At 43.2% G+C, this 15516-nt stretch overlaps 1 protein-coding gene across 16 annotated transcripts in view; it reads left to right on the top strand.

Annotated features, from left to right (window-relative positions):
• Positions 1 to 15516, top strand: part of LOC121540404 (disks large homolog 1-like) — a 309734-nt gene that overhangs the window by 260089 nt on the left and 34129 nt on the right. For 15 of the 16 annotated variants that reach the window (XR_006657467.1, XR_006657468.1, XM_045207754.1 and 12 more), the window contains one exon: positions 12790 to 12904. Coding sequence is in view for 14 of the 16 variants with exons in the window: in XM_045207754.1 (XP_045063689.1) it covers positions 12790 to 12904 (115 nt within the window). In the remaining 2 variants the exon portion in view is untranslated. Of the gene's footprint in view, positions 1 to 3598; positions 3865 to 12789; positions 12905 to 15516 lie in introns of those variants that run through there. The other variant, XM_045207753.1, reaches the window with a different exon arrangement.

Below are 15516 nucleotides of genomic sequence, written 5' to 3'. Positions count from 1 at the left end.
TCCACCTGCAAAGGCTCTCTCTAGCATCTATATCCGTGAACAAAGTGCATATTCAGCATTTATATATAATAATAATAATAATAATAATAATAATAATAATATGCCATTTAGCAGACGCTTTTATCCAAAGCGACTTACAGTCATGCGCGCATACATTTTTTGTTTGTTTGTGTATATATGTGGATATACGGTTCATTGGTACCTTTCCCCTTTTCCGCCAACTCTGCTTGTGTGAAATTAGAATAGTTTTTGCATCTACCTATCAATTTTGAAATTTGTTGGTATTTTGGTGAATTAATATTAGTATAAAAAAATAAAAAAATAAAAAATGTCATAAACTTAGGGGATACTTTGGGATTTATCTACTTCCCCAGAGTCAGATGAACTTGTGGATACCATTTGTATGTCTCTGTGTCTAGTACGAAGGAAGTTAGAGCGAGTTTAGCATGCTAGTAGATACCCATAGACTTCCAGTCATTGCACTAGTTAGCATTGGCTCGTGAAACTACCTCTAACTTCCTTCATACTGGACACAGAGACATACAAATGGTATCCAGGAGTTCATCTGACTCTGGGGAAGTAGATAAAGGGCATCATTGCCAAAATCCCGAAGTATCACTTTAATGAAAATCATATTTTAATTTTGTTTATTATACTACTGTCATCAACATGTTTATGAATTTTTACCACTTTAAAATGGACATACATCAATACATTCAAAGGTCAACCAACTGCAATACTCTAAATTCTTAGAGTGTAAATTCTTTGTACACCCATGTATTACTATTGTGAACCATGTTATGTGATAGTGATGACTGTAAATTGCAGCATTGGCATGTTAGTGTCAGCATTAGAGAGAGAGATCACCATCTGTGTGTGTGGTGGAGGCTGCCAGTGTGGGGCCAGTGTGCCAGAGCAGGGACCCAGACCCAAACTGGGGCAGGAGCACAGGGGGCAGAGCTGGGCTCTGGACCAACCATTACCCTTCGACATAATTAACTGTGTGTGTGTGTGTGTGCGCACACAAGCGTGTGTGTGTGCCAGTATTAATTTTGTCAACAATAACTATGACAAATAACTAATGACGATAACGAGACAACAATTTTTGTTATAATTCGAACACATTACGAGACAAGAATTCTACGTGAGACTACTGGACATTAAATTTGACATGAAGCTCCTTTTCATGTGTTTTGTCCAATCATAAGCATGCATGCCTTGGCAGAATATTTTCTGCAATCCTCTCATTGGCCGATAACATCTTTCAGTTGCACAGGCTTCGTGAGCTCAATGAGCTCTCACACAGGAGCGGTCACTTGAATCACTCCTCTCTTTTAAACTGATGCACAGCCAGGACACTTCAATTGTAACTTACCTCAATTAGAAATAATAATGTATTTGATAATTTTTGCTTTCATATAGGCCATTTCTGCGCTGATCACATCAGAAGTTATATTTTACCATGTGCGCTGGGCAAATGCGAGTTACGATTTATTTTTTCAAATTGGAAAAAACTATAGCTATTTGTTGAATATCAGAGGTACTGTTATTTACCCCTCTACGACGGTTATAATGGGGAGAAAATCAGAGCTGTAAATTGTTTAACCTATAGCCAAGGCTTTATAGCCTATATGATCAATTATGGCTGGCATTGGTTACAATCTGCCACTATAGCAATGTTGCCAGCTAAGGTATAAGAGGGGACTGTAGGCTTAGTTGGACATGGCTATCTGAATGTACACATGATGGAAGTTAGAGGTAAATATTATGTTACTATAATGACTGTGACTAAAACTAGACTAAAATTGTCCAGAGTTTTAGTCGAATGATAATAACTAAAACTAACGAACAATGAAATGACTAAAATATGGCTAAGACTAAAAGGTATTTTAAGACTAAAACTAAATCTAATATAGCTGAAAATGAACACTGGTGTGTGCGTGCGTGTGCATGTGTGGGTGCATGTGTGTTGTGTGGGTGCACAACACAAAGACTTGTCAAATGTATCATTATAAAAACCGGGAAATATCACATTTATATAAGTATTCAGAACCTTTACTCAGTACTTTGTTGAAGCACCCTTGGCAGCGATTACAGCCTTGAGTCTTCTTGGGTATGACACTAAAAGCTTGGCACACCTGTATTTGGGGAGTTTCTCCCATTCTTCTCTGCAGATCCTCTCAAGCTCTGTCAGGTTGGATGGGGAGCGTTGCTGCACAGCTATTTTCAGGTCTCTCCAGAGATTTTCAATTGGGTTCAAGTCCGGGCTCTGGCTAGGCCACCCAAGGACATTCAGAGACTTGTCCCGAAGCCACTCCTGCGTTGTGTTGGCTGTGTGCTTAGGGTCGTTGTCCTGTTGGAAGGTAAACCTTCGCCCCAGTCTGAGGTCCTGGGCGCTCTGGAGCAGGTTTTCATCAAGAATTTCTATGTACTTTGCTCCGTTCATCTTTGTCTCGATCCTGACTAGTCTCCCAGTCCGTTCCGCTGAAAAACATCCACACAGTATGATGCTGCCACCACTATGCTTCACTGTAGGGATGGTGCCAGGTTTTCCTCCAGACGTGACGCTTGGCATTCAGGCCAAAGAGTTCAATCTTGGTTTCATCAGACCAGAGAATCTTGTTTCTCATGGTCTGAGAGTCCTTTAGGTGCCTTTTGGCAAACCCCAAGCGGGCTGTCATGTGCCTTTTACTGAGGAGTGGCTTGTGTCTGGCCACTCTTCCATAAAGGCCTGATTGGTGGAGTGCTGCAGAGATGGTTGTCCTTCTGGAAGTTTCTCCCATCTCCACAAAGGAACTCTGGAGCTCTGACAGAGTGACCATCGGGTTCTTCGTCACCTCCCTGAACAAGGCCCTTCTACCCCGATTGCTCAGTTTGGCCGGGCGGCCAGCTCTAGGAAGAGCCATGGTGGTTCCAAACTTCTTCTATTTAATTGTGTTCTTGGGGACCTTCAAAGCTGCAAAAATGCTTTGGTACCCTTCCCCAGATCTGTGCCTCAACACAATCCTGTCTCGGAGCTCAACAGACAATTCCTTCGACCTCATGGCTTGGTTTTTGCTCTGACATACACTGTCAACTGTGGGACCTTATATAGACAGGTGTGTGCCTTTCCAAATCATGTCCAATCAATTGGATTTACCACAGGTGGACTCCAATCAAGTTGTAGAAACATCTCAAGGATGTTCAATGGAAACAGGATGCACCTGAGCTCAATTTCGAGTCTCATAGCAAAGGGTCTGAATACTGATGTAAATAAGGAATTTCAGTTTTTTGTTTTTAATACATTTGCTAACATTTCTAAAAACCTGGTTTCGCTTTGTTATTATGGGGTATTGTGTGTAGATTGATGAGGAAAATAAACAATTTAATGCTGTAACATAACAAAATGTGGGAAAAGGAAGGGGTCTGAATACTTTCAGAATGCACTGTATATGCATGTTGCACAGGGCAGAGGGCTGCTCTGACTATGTCAGCCCTGAAGCAAGTTGCCTTGAACAAGGGGGAGGGGTGAGCGCAGGAGCGATAGAGGAGGATCGAAAGAGGGAGGAGTGCAGTGGGAGAAAAAGAGGAGCTGGGGGAGTGCATTATCATCTGTTGGTTTTTAGTTCTGGCTGACAAAAGCTGGAGGACAGACAGAACGTAGTGTCTCTACATTCACACACACACACGCACAGGAGCCAACGTGGAGCAGACGCTAGAGAGACCTCGTCTTCACTACCACACACACACTCACACACACGCCGGCACAGGCACACACACACTCAGAGAGTAGCGACCAGGCGCTAACCCAAAGAGAAAAACCAGCATTTTCACCCTTTCTCTCTCACCGGTGAGAAGCTATTCCTCAGCAGAGCAGAGCAGCATGTAAGTACAGGACGCCGTTACAGCCTTGTCTTTCAGAGATAAAACAATAGACAGAGCACAATGGGCAGATTGATTCCTTCCCTGTGTGTGTGTGTGTGTGTGTGTGTGTGTGTGTGTGTGTGTGTGTGTGTGTGTGTGTGTGTGTGTGTGTGTGTGTGTGTGTGTGTGTGTGTGTGTGTGTGTGTGTGTGTGTGTGTGGAGCTCCAGTACGATTGGATTACTCAGCCTTAATTAGATTCTGTGTACAGTAATGGGATGGGCAGTAGGATACGGTACGTGGCTAGGTACAGACAGCAAAGTGCTCTGCTCAGCTCCTTTATGATGCCTGCTGCTATGTCTATCTGAGATGAGAGAGGAGACATACATGCTTCAGCACGCAACACAGCAGTTTTCTATTTAGAAAAAGGCTTATTTAAGACTTGTCAGGAATTCAGCTGAATGTTCTCTCTTCTGGTGTCTGCATGTGTCTGTTGTTTCATGAACTGGATTTTGCGCCACAGGGTTTTAGGGGGGATTGTGTTCACCTTAGTTTCACCTTTTAATACAACTGCCTGGCTCCCTGTTGTGCGTGTGTGTGTGTGTGTGTGTATGGACCTTTTATATAATCTAGGAGGTATTTTGGAGTGAGTGTTTTTCTGCCTCCTATGTTTTGATGTCTGTTGCTGTAGCTGTAGTAATCCAGGGTGTTTCTCTTACATTTACATTTACATTTTAGTCATTTAGCAGACGCTCTTATCCAGAGCGACTTACAGTTAGTGAGTGCATACATTATTTTATTTATTTATTTATTTATATTTTTCATTCCCGTGGGAATCGAACCCACAACCCTGGCGTTGCAAACGCCATGCTCTACCAACTGAGCTACATCCCTGCCGGCCATTCCCTCCCCTACCCTGGACGACGCTGGGCCAATTGTGCGCCGCCCCATGGGTCTCTTGACAGTTGTTTAAAATATTACTGCACTGAAGACGGCTAGGAAACAAGACAGAGTGATAGATTTGTAGCACTGGAGATTATGTCAGAGGGAATTCTAGGTCAGTGAGATGTGTTTCACAAAGAGGGCTGGACTGAGCGATACACCCTATGACAACTTCCAGAGTGCGAGATCTGAGATCTCGCACACTGGGGAGATCTGAAAATAAATGTATTCCTGCTTTGTGGCATTTCCCGAAGCCTCTATGTTATACCGATCGCACTATATATGTTTTTTTGTGTGTAGATGTCCTTGTTTTATAGAGCCATTGGACGTCTTTCAGCGATGTTCCTATCAGCGGATTCATTGCTAAATAGACAAGGTGACACATTTTCTCCAGTCTCTGAAAGACTACAACTCCTGTGGGGCGGTGCTTCCTGATCTGGCCCTGTCTCTCCCCTGAAGATGGGCTTTTTTGAAAGGGATGCGGACACAACACAAAATCCTCTGGTCAAAACTGAAAGAACTGACCAGACCACCACAATGGCTTCAAGTGATTCCTCTCATCAACACAAGTTCGACGATGGATCATTTTTTTTATGTTCAATTAGCTACATGGTGACAGTCAACAATACATGTTTCAACTGGTATACAGTGCCTTCAGAAAGTATTCAGACCCCTTGACTTTTTCCAAATGTTGTTACATTACATCAATCTACACACCATACCCCATAATGACAAGGCAAAAACAGTTTTTTTGAAATTTTAGCAAATATATTACAATTTTAAAACCGAAATACCTTATTTACATAAGTATTCAGACCCTTTACTCAGTACTTTGTTGAAGCACCTTTGGCAGCGATTACAGCATTGAGTCTTGTTGGGTATGATGCTACAAGCTTAGCACACCTGTATTTGGGGAGTTCCTCCCATTCTTATCTGCAAATCCTCTCAAGCTCTGTCAGGTTGGATGGGGAGCGTTGCTGCACAGCTATTTTCAGGTCTCTCGCCACTCAAGGACATTCAGAGACTTGTCCCAAAGCCACTCCTGCGTTGTCTTGGATGTGTGCTTAGGGTCCTTGTTCTGTTGGAAGGTGAACATTCGCCCCAGTCTGAGGTCCTGAGCGCTCTGGGGCAGGTTTTCATCAAGGATCTCTCCGTACTTTGCTCTGTTCATCTTTGTCTCGATTCTGACTAGTCTCCCAGTCCCTGCCACTGAAAAACATCCCCACAGCATGATGCTGCCACCACCATGCTTCACTGTAGGGATGGGGCCAGGTTTCCTCCAGACGTGACGCTTGGCATTCAGGCCAAAGAGTTCAATCTTGGTTTCATCAGACCAGAGAATCTTGTTTCTCATGGTCTGATCATCTTTAGGTGCCTTTTGGCAAACTCCAAGCGGGCTGTCATGTGCCTTTTACTGAGGAATGGTTTCCGTCTGGCCACTCTGATTGGTGGAGTGCTGCAGAGATGGTTGTCCTTCTGGAAGTTTCTCCCATCTCCACAGAGGAACTCTAGAACTCTGTCAGAGTGACCATCAGGTTCTTGGTCACCTCCCTGACCAAGGCCCTTCTCCCCCGATTGCTCAGTTTGGCCGGGCGGCCAGCTCTAGCAAGAGCCTGGGTGTTTCCAAACTTCTTCCATTTAAGAATGATGGAGGCCATTGTGTTCTTGGGGACCTTCAATGATGCAGGAAATGTTTTGGTACCCTTCCCCAGATATGTGCCTCGACACAATCCTGTCTGGGAGCTCTACGGACAATTCCTCAACCTCATGGCTTGGTTTTTGCTCTGACATGCACTGTCAACTGTGGGACCTTATATAGACATGTGTGTGCCTTTCCAAATCATGTCTAATCAATTGAATTTGCTAAAAAACAGTTTTTGCCTTGTCATTATGGGGTATTGTGTGTAGATTGTTGAGGAGAATGTTATATTTCGTCAATTTTAGAATAAGGCTTTAACGTAACAAAATGTGGAAAAGTCAAGGGGTCTGAATACTTTCCAAGGCACTGTATAGCGAAGAGGATTCGAAACAAAGAGTTGGATTTAGCTAGAAGCTCAGCTACAGCCGATTCCAGCATGAAGATGCAGATGACAAATACGGTAGCTAGGTGAGTTATTTTTCATGCAAGCCACCTAGCTAGCAAACTTTAGTTTATCTACTGAAACCCATATTGTGTAATGCTGGGTAACATTCTACTGTTTTACAGTGGGGGAAATCTAATAATTTCTGGGTTTGCTAACTTAGGTAGCTAGCTAAAATTATAGGCATGATACAAGATAGGATTCCAAACAGATGTGAATATCAATTATTGGCTATTCAGCTAACTAGCTAGCTAAGTTTACTAACAGTGAGGAGAAACAATAATACAACAATTTACAGTTTTTACATTTCTAAAACTGATAGGCTGGTTTTAATAGAAAAATGTCTAGCTGCAGCTAGGTACTGTCTGCCTACCTAGGTATATTTGTATGGTCTGGTCACCATGCAACGGTTATGGTTATGCCATATTTCTTTCTATTACTCTATATGTTGTCCTAAATGTAATCTCTGTGCCTGTGCACATGTATGCATGTTCAATTAGCCTATTCTAATGTTGATGTTAGGCTGGCACAGTTCAACTGTAGTTCAAACTGTACAATTAGTATAATTTCATATATTTTCTGTCTTACAGACAATACCATGTGGTGCCAGGGCTTCTTCCTGGAGTGGATTCTAGATGGAAAGAAGCGATTCCTTTGCCTGTGTGTTTCATTGGAGCAGAACTGTATCCCTCTCCCACTGGACATTATGCTTGATTTCAAGCAGTAGATGACTCAAGAGGAGCTGAATGGCAGTCTGATCATGACAACACCCCTCCCATAATTTGCTGATCAACAGATGTCTGCACTTTACACATGTATTTGCTGAACTTTACTACACTTATCATACTGTATTGTCTTGCTGTATGTTTCTTTGTGAATGGTAATTTCATCATGACCACCTCTCCCATCATCTGCTGATCACCCAGTTCTCTTTTTGAGTTAGCATTAAATAGTGTACACTCCCCTGTATTTGAGAATTTGACAAATAAACATATATATGACTGTCTAACATCTGTTTGATGCTACAGAGCCCTGTACAGTTTATATCAATATATTCTGTGAATCCATAAAGGCAGACACATTTTAAGGATTGATAGAAAAGATCCACATTTATTTTATGGTGGTTCTACATGTCCTTATGTTGAGCCACACTGTCCTTTATCCGACTTAGGTACTCTGGCAATGGTGTTTGGCATGTTGGGCTGGGGAAGCTGAGACTCTTTGTGCTTGTGGCAAATGGTCTTGTCCTGTCTGCGGTGTACGGCCAGCTGGATCAGACTCTGCCGGAAGTGGTGAGTGCAGGGCTCGTAGACCTTCTCAACCACCCACTGCTGGTACTGCACGTCTCCTGGAAAGACATGGTTGTGGTGTTATCATTTTAAACTTAGTTGGGGAAGGGACATAGGGCAACATGCCTTTGTTGGTAAAGGTGTCAAGCGAATAAGATCTAAGTGTTTAGAGAGGTATATTGTTTAGGAACAATGGGGGACATTGGGAGCTGCTTTTGAGAAGGAAGAGCAGTCAAAAAATGAATGGGCTGGGAGCCAGAAGGAATGAAAAGTCTTATGATGGCAGTTCTAACACAGTATGTATTGTTGTGTATGGGAGATTGAGGAGAAATGGCACCTCTCAATCACTCTCATACACAACAATACATTTACTGTCTCTAAGCACAACCCTGCACAATCCCCCAAAACCGTCCTCATCTTAAAGTCCTGTCTGTAAACCTCCCCCAGCCCATTGACTTTGACAGATCATTTTTGTCAAAAGTAGCCCTTGGCAGTGGGATTTTTTTAGTAATGTATTTATATTGTGTTTAGAGAATCTGCAGAGAGAAGAATGTGGTGGTTGTGTCATTACTGTTGTCTTGATTTTTCCCTTGCTGGTTTCTGTCCCACAATCTTGTTGCGCTCGTGTACCCAAAATACAGCTTTGGGGTATATTTCAGCAGGGCACTGTGGAAGGACTCCAGATAACCTGAGTTTTACAAAGAGAAAAGGTTAACAGAGAAAATTGGTAGACTAAACTGATTACAGTGTCTGTAAGGTCCAGTACTCTGTGGTCCTCAGGCTACCTCTAACCACCCTTAACCCCATAACACAAACACAAACCCATACAAACACTACCCAATTCATCTTTGTGCCATGCTTACTGTAAATTGAGCCGTCAGCTTGTAAATATTTTTGTAAACTTACCTTCACCTTGTGCAGAGCTAGGGGTTGGAAGCACATGCTGGTGAAATCAGATTCTGTACCATCTACAACAAAATACACAACAATACACAATTTAACCACCCCACTAATTGTATTGATCTCTATTAGACTGGCTAGCTTAATACACCTAACATGGACATTTCAATATTGTCAGCTTGCTGTTAGCTAGCTAGCTAGCTAGCATCACTAAATTGGCAGCAAGATTGCTAGCCAGCTGAGAACCAACTAGCTAACCAACCATAGACGATTTATAAACATTCATCATTGCTACCAACACACAAACAGAGAGTGAGTTATGTCGACAATTCTATTTCTAGTACGGAGTGTTTTCCAGACAAGCGTGGAATCGATGGCTACCAGATTGAGCTACTCTTATTTGCTAACATTAGCTAGCTTACGTTAGCTAACGTTAATCAAAGATGTTTACTCTGCTGAAAGTCTAGCAGTGAATAGTCTAGCAGTGACAGACATGGCATAGGCGAAATTGATTGACAGTATGTGTCTAGCCCAAAGGCCGGCAGATGGTGATATTGAGTGATGTCATCTTACCATCCAAACGCATTGTATATTGTATGCAGCCTGCAATACATTCATATCCCTCGTGGACCGGTTCATACCTAAAACATTCTCCATTCAGGCTGCATAGACTTCAATTTCGTCATTACCTTTATTTAATAGTGAGAAGGCAGAAAAAAAACAGGGGAAAATGTTTACTTTCCTTATGAAACGCCAGTGGCTAAATGCTAATCCTGGATGTTGTGTATCGCATTCTGACAATCAGGTTGCAGCGGTCTGTTTTTTCACCCCTAACCTAAAGCAGTGCTGTTTCACATTAGTGGAAACCAAGACTGTTCTCAGGGCGGGTCTGCCGGTTTTGATTAGCAGAAGTGACTATTCGTAGCAAGTTAGGAGAACGTATGCAGTAGGTTAGGGTAATTCATGTGGCAGGTTAGGAGAATTAGGTTAAGGTTAGGAAAAGGGATAGGGTTAACTAAAATTCTAAAATTGTCCCAGACGCGACTCGAATATATCTAGCTACAACCAGGTCTGCCCTGAGAACTGTCTTGGTTTCCACTAATGCGATGCTGCTAACACAGCAGGTGTAAAAGAAATGGAACCACTGGTCTGATAGTTTCATACAGGTGGTCCTGGGGATCGAACCCACTATCCTGGCGTTGCAAGTAAAGCGTTGCTCTACTAACTGAGCTACAAAGGACTCAGCCAGTCTAATTGAAGGTCACCTCATTCAGCCTACATCTCTCCCCTCTGCTCATCCCTGCTAAAGCCAGTGGGTTGGAGAAGTGAGAAGAGCATTACTACAAAGTAGGCAAAAACATCAGAATTATTCAACAAGAGCATTTTCTCCATTACTGTCTCTTCTGACTGGAGACAGGGTTTAACCAAGGCTTCCAAAAAGTCTAAACTAACTGGAGGCTCTTAATTGATGATGCTCTTAATGATGTATTACAGATGTGTTTTGATTTGGCTCAGAGCATTACAGTACTTCTACCAAGCCCTAAATCAGTTTATAACTCTCTCACCTACACATGTCTGCATGGGATAACTGATTTCAGTCTTAACCAGAGTAAAAGCTACTGGTAGTCCTCTCCTATTCTCAGAATTCCTCTCATCTTTTCAGAAGAGATGAGAGAGATTTGGTCAGACGTTGCAGCCAGAGAGACATAAACCGGTTCTCTCTCTCTCTCTCTGTCTCTCTCTCTCTGTCTCTCTCTCTCTCTCTCTCTCTCTCTCTCTCTCTCTCTCTCTCTCTCTCTCTCTCTCTCTCTCTCTCTCTCTCTCTCTCTCTCTCTCTCTCTCTCTCTCTCTCTCTCTCTCTCTCTCTCTCTGTCTCTCTCTCTCTCTCAACACTACAGCATACAATGACATTCCAGACGATTCTGTGCTACCAACTTTGTGGCAACAGTTTGGGGAAGGCACTTTCCTGTTTCAGCATGGCAATTTTTTTATTTAATTTTTTATTTCACCTTTATTTAACCAGGTAAGCCAGTTGAGAACAAGTTCTCATTTACAACCAAGATAAAGCAAAGCAGTGCGATAAAAAAAAACAACAACACAGAGTTACATATGGGGTAAACAAAACATAAAGTCAAAAATACAAACAGAACATATATACATTTACATATTTACATTTTAGTCATTTAGCAGACGCTCTTATCCAGAGCGACTTACAGGAGCAATTAGGGTTAGGTGCCTTGCTCAAGGGCACATTTACGTCATTTAGCAGACGCTCTTATCCAGAGCGACTCACCAATTGGTGCGTTCACCCTATAGCCAGTGGGATAACCACTTTACAATTTTTGGGGGGGTAGAAGGATTACTTTTTCCTATCCCAGGTATTCCTTAAAGAGGTGGGGTTTCAAATGCCTCCGGAAGGTGGTGAGTGACTCCGCTGTCCTGGCGTCGTGAGGGAGCTTGTTCCACCATTGGGGTGCCAGAGCAGCGAACAGTTTTGATATATTCGCACACAGTGTGCACACAGTGTGTGCGAATGTAGCAAGTTATGGAGGTAAGGCAATAAATAGGCCATAGTGCAAAATAGTTACAATTTCGTATTAACACTGGAATGATAGATGTGCAAAAGATGATGTTCAAATAGAGATACTGGGGTGCAAATTAGCAAAATAAATAACAATAAGGGGATGAGGTAGTTGAGTGGGCTAATTTCAGATGGGCTGTGTACAGGTGCAGTGATCGGTAAGCTGCTCTGACAACTGATGCTTAAAGTTAGTGAGGGAGATAAGTCTCCAGCTTCAGAGAGTTTTGCAGTTCGTTCCAGTCATTGGCAGCAGAGAACTGGAAGGAATGGCGGCCAAAGGAGGTGTTGGCTTTGGGGATGACCAGTGAGATATACCTGCTGGAGCGCAGACTACGGGTGGGTGTTGCTATGGTGACCAGTGAGCTAAGATAAGACGGGGATTTGCCTAGCAGTGATTTATAGATGACCTGGAGCCAGTGGGTTTTGCGACGAATATGTAGTGAGGGCCAGCCAACAAGAGCGTACAGGTCACAATGGTGGGTAGTATATGGGGCTATGGTGACAAAACGGATGGCACTGTGATAGACTACATCCAATTTGCTGAGTAGAGTGTTGGAGGCTAATTTGTAAATGACATCGCCGAAGTCAAGGATCGGTAGGATAGTCCGTTTTACGAGGGCATGTTTGGCAGCATGAGTGAAGGAGGCTTTGTTGCGATATAGGAAGACGATTCTAGATCTCTTGATTGGAGATGCTTAATGTGCACAAAGCAAGGGCCATAGATAAATGGTTTGTTCGAGATCTGTGTGGAAGAACTTGACTGGCCTGCACAGAGCCCTGACCTCAACCCCATCGAACACCTTTGGGATAAATTGGAACGCCGACTGCGAGCCAGGCCTAATCACCCAAAATCAGTGCCCGACTTCACTAATGGTCTTGTAGCTGAATGGAAGCAAGTCCCCGCAGCAATGTTCCAACTAGTGGAAAACCTTCCAAGAGGAGTGGAGGCTGTTAGAGCAGCAAAGGGGGGACCAACTCCATATTAATGCCCATGATTTTGGAATGAGATGTTCCTCTGCAGAACAGAGTCTTCTTTCCATACAACAGATTTTCTCCTTTTCCTTCAGAGGATTTATCTCTGTCTCTTATTTTCCAGACTACTGCCAGTTTTCAAATGTTCATGTTGTTAATTTCCTATTTTCCTCTGTTTTCCAGAGTACACTCAGTTTGAAGCCAAAATCCATGATCTTCGGGAGCAGATGATGAACAGTAATATCAGCTCGGGCTCTGGCTCTCTACGGACCAGCCAAAAGAGAACACTCTACGTCAGGTAATTACTACTCTATAACCCCTTTATAATTTCTTTATGTCAGGTACAACTACTTGATAAACCCTTTTGATCACGTCTATGACTTCATCTGTTAATGTCCTTCTCTACCTCTGCACTGATCCGACAAGTGGAGAGCAGTGGGTTGATGGGCTCCTCACCAATTCTTCTATTTTGTGTGTTTTTATGATGATCTTAACTTTTTTTGTACATAATATCTCTGCCATCATTTCCTATGACCGAAAACAGCTTCTGGAAATCAGAACAGCCTTGATCACTAACCTCGATTTGGATGAAAAGTCCTACTTCAACTAGTCAGTAGCTCTGGAAGTTCTGCATACTCCAGACCAAGCCCTAATCCCCAGGACTCGAAAGAGGAAGCGATGGTGCAAAAGGGCCGGCATCCTGACGAGATTACGTTGGCAAGCAAATAAACTGCCTCTACCCTCTGTTGGTGAACAAACTGGATGAGCTCTATTCAACACTATCCTGTCAACGGGACCATAGAACTGTAATATTCGCTAGCACAGACTGGAATATGTTTTGGGATTCATCCGATAACATTGAAGAGTTTACCACATCAGTCACCATCTTCATTAATAAGTGTATCGATGCTGTACTCCCCACAGTGGCCGTACGTACATATCCCAAACAAAGCCAGGGATTACAGGTAGGTTTGGGCGGTATACCGTATATACAGTATACCGGGGTATTTGGAAATAGTTACTGGATGGTTTTTCAATACCGTCATAACCGTCAAAACTATTTATTTTACATTTTTCAATAAATGTGAATATTTGTAGCTACTTTTTAAGTTAATACCTGCAGTTAACTTGTGCAATACGTTAAGAGATAAAGCAGATTGCGTTTTTCATTTCACCTGTCACATTATTTTACATTATGAAGCTTACCATAGTTCCCCAGAACAGTTGAGCCAGTCACGTGTTTGTTTATAAATAGCACAACAGGAGAAAGTGGGAGCTGGTGAGTCCATAGCATTCTATATCTATCGGTGAATCTTTGTTGTGCGGCGTACATGAGGTGATGAAGTTACACTTGTATGCAATTCACTACTTTTGCCTTCAGATATCTTATAATGGCTTTCTGCCAGAAGTCAAAGAAATCTGGATGAGTTCTGTACAGTTTCCATTTTGTCCCTGTGCTTCCTACTAGCGTTTTTTTTCTCCTCCGTTCTTCGTCCCTCTGCTCTGTACACATGTTGCTCTTCCTTCAGAAAAGCCTCCATCACAACTTTGGTCATTTGCACAATTTCTCTTGTTCACTTTCGCTTGTAAATGTCCACACTCACTGAAAATGGCATTCGGTAGCTACTAGCTATGCTTGTATAACTTTATGAGCTGTATTTGCCTGTATTTGCAATTAGTTTGTTTGTTTTCACTCATTAGCATTTAGCTAACAGCTTCTATGTGATTTCGCTACTAGGTTAATTTTGTTAGCATTCTGGTAATAGAGGCCTAAGGGGGATTTCTTGCATTTTTAGTGCCCCTTGTGTGCTATGCCGGTAATACCGTAAATCCCGGGATGAGAGAAGGATGGTATGATACTGCCCAAGCCTAATTACACGCAACATCCGCGCTGAGCTAAAGGCTAGAGCTGCCGCTTTCAAGGAGCGGGACACTATTCTGGACACTTATAAGAAATCCCTCTACGACCTCCGCCAGTCATCAAACAGGCAAAGAGTCAATACAGGACAAAGATCGAATCCTACTACGCCGGCTCTGACACTCATCGGATGTGGCAAGGCTTGCAAACTATCACGGATTACAAAGGGAAACCCACCCGCAATCTGCCCAGTGAAGCGAGCCTACCAGACTAGCTAAATTACTTCTATGCTTGCTTCAAGGCAAGCAACACTGAACCATGCATGAGAGCACCAGCTGTTCCGGATGACTGTGTTATCTCATTCTCCGTAGCCGATGTGAGTAAGACCTTAAAACAGGTTAACATTCACAAGGCCGCGGGGCCAGAGGAATTACCAGACGTGTACTCAGAGCATGCGCTGACCAGCTGGCAAGTGTCTTCACTGACATTTTTAACATCTCCTTGACCCAGTCTGTAATACCTACATGTTTCAAGCAGACCACCATAGTCCCTGTGGCAAAATAACGCCAAGGTAACCTGTCTAAATGACTAGCACTCACATCTGTAGTCATGAAATGCTTTCAAAGGCTGGTCATGGCTCAACACCATCATCCCAGACACACTGGACCCACACCAATTTGCATACCAATGACATAGTGCCCTCCATGCTCATCACTAAGCAGGACCCTGGGACTGAACACCTCCCTCTGCAACTTCCTGACGGGCCACCCCCAGGTGGTGAGGGTAGGCAACAACACATCCCAATGCTGACTCTTAACATGGAGGGCCCTCAGGTGTGCGTGCTTAGTCCCCTGCTGTACTCCCTGTTCACCCACGACTACGTTGCCACACACAACTCGAACACCATCATTAAGTTTGTTGACGATACGACGGTGGTAGGCCTGATCACCGACGTTGATGAGACAGCCTATAGGGAGGAGGTCAGTAACCTGGCAGTGTGGTGCCAGGACAACAACATCTCCCTCAACGTCAGCAAGACAAAGGACCTGATC

The sequence above is a fragment of the Coregonus clupeaformis genome, chromosome 26 (genome assembly GCF_020615455.1).
Source record: "Coregonus clupeaformis isolate EN_2021a chromosome 26, ASM2061545v1, whole genome shotgun sequence".
NCBI lineage: Eukaryota > Metazoa > Chordata > Actinopteri > Salmoniformes > Salmonidae > Coregonus > Coregonus clupeaformis.
Note: the sequence above shows the minus strand (reverse complement) of the source record. Positions and strands in the feature narration are given on the sequence as shown.